This window comes from Tubulanus polymorphus, chromosome 1 (assembly GCF_964204645.1).
Source record: "Tubulanus polymorphus chromosome 1, tnTubPoly1.2, whole genome shotgun sequence".
Lineage (NCBI taxonomy): Eukaryota > Metazoa > Nemertea > Palaeonemertea > Tubulaniformes > Tubulanidae > Tubulanus > Tubulanus polymorphus.
In genome coordinates, this window is record NC_134025.1 from 4864897 (window position 1) to 4871644 (window position 6748).

The 6748-nt window shown below is 35.1% G+C and overlaps 1 protein-coding gene across 1 annotated transcript; it reads right to left on the minus strand.

Moving 5' to 3' along the window:
• Positions 1 to 1188: 1188 nt before the first annotated feature.
• LOC141911283 (lysosomal cobalamin transporter ABCD4-like) lies at positions 1189 to 6436 on the minus strand. Its single transcript, XM_074802284.1, has 16 exons — positions 6270 to 6436; positions 5828 to 5937; positions 5371 to 5498; positions 5112 to 5251; positions 4881 to 4997; positions 4352 to 4477; positions 4103 to 4248; positions 3903 to 4024; positions 3668 to 3759; positions 3456 to 3590; positions 3275 to 3369; positions 2989 to 3099; positions 2751 to 2879; positions 2572 to 2662; positions 2402 to 2478; positions 1189 to 2145 (listed from the first exon to the last, which is right to left on the minus strand). Exons 1-16 carry the CDS (start codon positions 6323 to 6325, stop codon positions 1952 to 1954), a joined length of 1869 nt encoding a protein of 622 aa, XP_074658385.1. The 5' UTR covers positions 6326 to 6436; the 3' UTR covers positions 1189 to 1951.
• Positions 6437 to 6748: the final 312 nt, after the last annotated feature.

Genomic DNA, 6748 nt, shown 5'->3' on the forward strand with positions numbered 1-6748 from the left:
GGTCTTTTCCTTCGGGTGAAAGATAGCATTTATTCACTTTGAAGCAGTAACCATTTTGGTAAACGAACTGTTGACATATTTTCTGTTCACCGAGATAAGCAGAAAATGGAACATCGGCTTTGCGACACGCTTCGGCGCACTGGGCAAACGTAACGACTCGGGCACTGGTATCGAGATTACATCGAGCCGAATACGGCCCGTACAGTTCTGGAAAATTCCAACGAAATTGAATTAAGTTGACTTTAATTCGTTAAAACTCGATGTATCTAAAATATTAGCCCAGAACTAAGATAATTTCTGAGGTTATGAAGAAAAATGTACTGAGCTATGAAAATAAGGCTACCGGGAAAAAACTTTTTTCGTGATACGATTAATATATAATACAATAATTATTTTACGCACCTGCAGTGATAATTGCCACGTATTCCCGACAATAGAATAATAACAAATAGTAAAAAAGACACATGTTATATGTCGACTTTTTTCAATTGCATTTGCAAAATCAAAACCAACTGATAATAGCCGCCTGAACGATTTTGTCTGCAACAATTCCCTTGCAGAATGAATAAGAGAGATTTTGATGGATTGCTATCGTGATTTTGTTGTTCCTTTTTTTATTGTTCGTCCCGCCAGGAGAGTCGCACTTCCAATATTTGGCCGTTTGATAAATATTAATTTCCTGTCGTACGCGAAATCGCGCTTTTGAAGACATGCCGATAGTTAATCGAAAGTAAACAGTCGAAGAAACCCCATCAATTCCATTCTTTTTTACCCAAAATTGCACACGTAATGACAGCTCATCGTCATGATATTATATCTCTGTCTATGGACTGAAAACTCCTATGTCAAAAGAGAGGAGATGTATCAATTTAATTGTATGATACAAGCTCTTCGCACATGGGTACTTTCTTCAGATGAAATGGGTTCACAAATATATCACTGAAGCCAGTCTACCAATTAAATAGCCAATCTGTAACCGCAAACATAGGCTGCTGGAGGGATGATACTGTTTGGGATGTCGGCAAGGGCGTTGGGTTTTAAGAAGAATCTGCGGCTTCCTTCGGTAAATCTGAAGACGTTTTCCAAACATGTCTAATCTAACTAGCTTCCATGATCCAGAAAACAAACACCCTCAATAAACAACGCGAACGACGAAGAATTATTGACATATAAAATAATTTTGATTTATTTGACCAAACCAGCAGATTCTTTTGAAGAACTGCTTTCTCTTGATGGCAGAAAATAAATTGACTTTGTCGATGCTGTGAGCAATATATTGATTACCGGTAAAGACCGAGAACTTGCAAGTTTTAACCGAACGATTGAAGACAACCGAAACCTGACAAACAGCTCGACAATAAACTATAAACAATATCATATTAAAAATAATCTACAATATCTCTAAATCTTATTGGAATTTCTAATAAGCCATTCAGAAATGAGTACACACAAAATGTATAAAGCTGTACTAAGTACTGGACAAAGCATTCATTAAACTCGATGATTATTATGCATTTCAGTGCAATCACACAGTGTTTTTTTTTAGGTCATCGTAGTAAACAGAACACGATTATCAAGGTCTAACATTCATCATGACAAGTTATTATTCAATGAGAGATCAACAATAAAACAATGCATAGTTTAATCAACTGATCACAGTGACCTTGAATTGATATAACGCACAATATACCGGTACATACATAATGATTCACTCGAAGATTTTTCAACCCTAAATACAAAATATTGACATGATTTGTAACATTCACAATAAAACACTCATTTTGAACACGTTGCATAGAGAACTAGATACGTTTTACGTCATGATAATAATAAATACATAATTACGTATAATATTTGCATTGATACTGCATGAAAATTTTCTAAAAAATTAACACTTGGCACAAGATTTTTTTAAAGGAACTAGAAAGCAAGCAAATGGTTCTACCTGTTTCTAACCTAACTCGGTTGGTTTTATGTCTGTTAAAGTCCACCCACCCTTGCCGTCCAGATGCAGCTGACAATCATGATATTGTTTCAAAGATTCGCGATGTCCAACTGACAGTACTGTTATACCCAATTCACGACATAAGTTATACATAGTGCTTTCAGCCTGTAATCCTATCTGACTAGTCGCTTCATCGAGAGCTGAAAGGTACAAAACAAAATCAGATATCAAAATATATCCTCTTAATGAAGTCTTACTTAATCAATGTTTTCCCTTCAATAACCTTCTACCCAAATATGCGATACCAGTTATCAAGGTAGTTAAATGTGGGTTATCTATTTGTAATATAAAATTTTCCAGGACTTATATAAGAAAGAAAAAATTAATTTGCGGTAAAAACCTATGTGCCCCAGTAGGCCGTAAGCATTTTTGTACCTATAGTAATTATGTACGTACCCGCAAAATGTGGCTTATGGTAAAAAAGCCGTACAAACGAAAGTCTTTGCATCTCACCAGGAGACAAAACATCGAACCTAATCAGAAGAAAAACGCATTCATCAAAAAATAAATAAGGGTTAACTAACTGGATTTCGCCAGTTACAGCAGTAGGGATTGAATCAGCATACCAATTAATATCCTGTGAAGTATCTAAACCACCAACTCTGCCAACAACAGCCGTAAGATCAGCACATTCCAGATAATGATTTATATCTTGATCTGAAAAGATATCATTTCACTTTCTAAAACTCAAATCTCACTGAACCTTTAAACACTACTTTCCTATCTATATAACGTCATACTTTACCTTGCGATGGTTTCTTTATTTTGGCTGGAAATACAATCTGTTCTCGCAATGTTCCATTCGTAAAATAAGGCTTCTGTGGTAGATAAAACATACCATTCGGTCCAATCGGCACAAACCGTTCTACTGACCCTGTAATAGAGTCAAGCACCATCAGATCCAGTTAAGTCAGATTACGTTTAACCTTTTGAATCAAATAAAAAATTTTTTCTGAACTTATTTGGTACGGAAAATTACTAACCTGAGTAATTCGTCCATAGTTGGCCCAGAACTCGTAACAATGAACTTTTGCCACAACCACTTTCTCCAGTGATGAGAATGTTTATTTTAGGGGATATCGTTAGATCTAACCCTGAAATAGACAATTCACTATGGGACATTTGAGTTTGACATGTCAAGCCCATGCTTTAAGTTTGACATTAAGAAGTGCAAATGTTCCTCGGTTTGCACACTTTCTGTCAAAAAGGGTCAACACTACTCCCTAACAATTACAATACTAATGTTAATCTAGAGAAATATTCATGTACCTTTGAGCATTACTTCATCAGTGGTTGGAAGACAGTACATTAAATCTTTAATTCGATATCCGACTGTAGTTATTTCTTCTATGCTAACGACAGAGCTGAAAATTTAGGTTAATTACAAATTCCATTTGTACAAAAACATTTCCAATAATTTGATAATAGCATTAGAACAAAATATACGTACTTAGTATTTGCACTAATGAGAGTAGAAGTACTGTTTACCGCTTGTGCCTCATCAACTGTATAAACTGATTCCTTTGGTCCATAACTATCATCCTCAAATGTGTACTCGTTCAATGACTCAATTAGCTGACATATACTGCAAAGCAACCAATTGTGAAAGTTTATTTTCTAGAGGCTTCTGAATTGAGTTATAAACAAAAAGCTTGCACGTACCGGTGGGCGGCTCCAGCAATATCACTAACACTGATGGACATGTCAATAAGCTTTGTGAAACAGCTGATCAGATAAATGGATACAAATGCATTCTGAAAATAATAAGATAATTTCAAAGTATTTGTTGAAAAGCAGAATTACAAGTATTTCTGTAAAATCTAAAAATATTTTGGGAAACCACTATTTGTCAGAAAATATAGTTCTTAAGTCTAATCATCTTAATACGATAACTTACCTTGCTTATCAATGCACTAAGGTCTGCATTACTCAATGCATCATACTTGCCAGCAAAAATAGGAACCGCAATCGCGACATAGCTCAGAATACTGCCGATATAATCAGCAAGTTGAATGGAAACTGCAATTCAAGAATATATGATGGAATTGGAGAGATTTATTTCGAACTTGATAAATCAAATATCTGAAAGATACTTACAGTTGAGTGCATATTTTCGGTTCATTAATCTATGCTGAGTTGTTATTAGCTCGTCCATCTTATGATTTGCTTTACTCCATTCGATATTTCCAGCACGATAAAATGCAACAGCTTCAGCGTGTGACCTAATTTGCATGTGTTTGTATCTACAGTGAGAAATCATTTACACACAATCAAGTCAAGTATTGAGTTATACAGTGTACATGTACAAACGTTGCATAAACATTCAACTTAGATAATTGAACTCACCTGAAGTCACCTTCTTTCTTCTCTTGTTTGACAAAGTATCTAATGACTGGACTCATGAGAAAGCGATTAATTGTAGTCATAATGAGGAAAAAGATGAAAACGCTCAACGGACCAATGTAACCAGTACTAGAAAAACACAGTAACAACATGTGATGGTTAGAACCATTAGACTACCCCTCATCTATTTCAAGCATCCCCCTATCTAATTGCTACAAAATATTCTCAGTCACACTTATTAGTATTTCAACGATACCAAGAAATGTAACCTCCAAAATTCTGACCTTGCACGACACTAGCATTAGCATTGAATGCATAGTGACAAAGTTCTTCATTGTTAATGAAATGAAATATATGTATATCGTTGTCTTGAAGATATTCTTAGAAAGATCATGATGATATTCTGAGAAATTATCAGGTCACATTCCTTAGAAAACTGATGTAAACCCAGTTTTTAGATCAACATACTAGCTGGTATTATATATTGCTGAAATCAACAACTAACCATTAATGTATTGCTGCTTTTCCTTACCTTGTCCAGGCTTGATAAATATAATAGCCTATAGTAAATGGTGAAATAAGAAGCACTGCTATGATTTGGCTCAATGTATTACACATCTTATCTACATCTTGCGTTATTCTTTGATCTCTGAAATATTGAAAAGAAGTTGTCAGACTACAAACTTCAAAGATACTCAGGAGAGGTATCTTAAGGTAAATAAAATATCATAAAATGACAAAATGGAAAAAAGTTCAAACTTACGGATTATCAATACATTTGTCACGTATGTTGACGTTATAGAATGCAGTTCCTTTGAAGTATAAATTGTGTAAAAATCTTGTGATCAGTTCCCGCCATCGAATATACAAAATTGACGCCATGTATAACATAGTACTATGAATCTAAAATAAAGAAAGACATTGGAAATAAAATGGAGAGAACTTAGGCTACAAGAACAGAAGATTGAACAATCTTTCATAAATTCCTGAGAATATAACTTCATTGATAAGAATAAACTTACGAAAGCAATGGATACAATTAGTATCGACGCCATTATCAATTCGTGCTGAAATCCTATATTGTCTTTTTCACTCAGCGTCTTATAAAACTTGCTCGGTATGATTCCGATTTGATAAATAACGACTTGTTCTAAAAATGCAAAAATTGATTGATCATACTGTAGGAAACTGCTGAAGGAATGCCATACTAGCAATAAATCTATTATGGGATTCAATAATGAATTATCGTTAACAACAAACTCAAAATTCAGCTGTTGAAAAATACACTACTCATTTAGAATAATTCAATCACAAAATCATTTAAATTGAGTTTTATTACCCTGGACCCAGTTCCACAGTTGTGAGTTAGAGTTAACTCTGAGTTAAAGTTAGTTCATTTTCAATGTTTTAGGCCTAACCCAGGGTCAAATCTTAACTCAGAACAGTGGAACTGGACCCTGGGTACTAATGATCTCGTACCTAGTAGCGAAGTGCATAATAATAAGAGGAACAGCAGAGAGGTCGGAGAACAGACTGATGGAAACATCAGCTTCAGTAGAAAAAACAGCCTCTTGATGAACTTCATTACCCTAAAAAACAGATTCGTTGCATTGCATAGAATAAAGACCCTAAAATTATCTAGAAATCAAAATAATTTTTTGAAGAACAAAGCGGCCCACTCAATTGTTTCCTCACATTTACGATGCCATGTATTAATAATAAGTGACAACATTTCATTCAGTCTTGCAAACCCAATCAATGATTCCCTAATCATAAATTCCCTAAACTATCATCCTTGTAAGTTAGTTGTGTGTGGGTAACCTTCAAACTTTTTGTTGTAGTAAACTCTTGGTAATCTATTTTGTAGTAGGGTTAGCGCAACAATTTAACTTGATTTATTATCATGTTTCATATCACTCACGTAACGTTATCAATAAATCGGTTGCGTCCACTGTTCGAATTTAAATGAGATATCATCTCTCAAACGACCGTCCACGACAGTTGTACGTGAGCATGCACGTCCGAGACAGAAATGACACATGTTGCACTGTTGACAGCATATTTATATGCCCCCGAGAATCACCGCTACGTGGCGCTCAAACTATATTCAATAAAACACGGATTGGGTCCGATTACCTAAAGCACGGTTAAGGATCAATACATATATTCCTCACGGCGGTATAGTCGCATTCTTGAAAATGAATACCAACACAGAAATGTCTCCCACTTTTGCAAAATGAATCTAGTAATTCGCAATTCGGTTGGTTTCAATCAGGCGTGGAACAGGGGGGACCGTAGTTTATAACCCACTATATACAGAATCTAAAATATTGAAAACGAATTCTATTTCAAAACACGATGTTTCGCCGCGAACTCTCGCTAGACTCATCTGCCGGGTGA

What these genes read in the sequence shown, in the direction of transcription:
- LOC141911283 (XM_074802284.1), bottom strand. Translation starts at nt 6,325, where the DNA reads ATGATATCTCATTTAAATTCGAACAGTGGACGCAACCGATTTATTGAT. An exon ending in ATTGCTGGAGCCGCCCACCG is followed by an intron (nt 3,591 to 3,667) that starts GTACGTGCAAGC and finishes GTTGCTTTGCAG; the next exon opens with TATATGTCAGCTAATTGAGT. An exon ending in CTCATTAGTGCAAATACTAA is followed by an intron (nt 3,370 to 3,455) that starts GTACGTATATTT and finishes CTAAATTTTCAG; the next exon opens with CTCTGTCGTTAGCATAGAAG.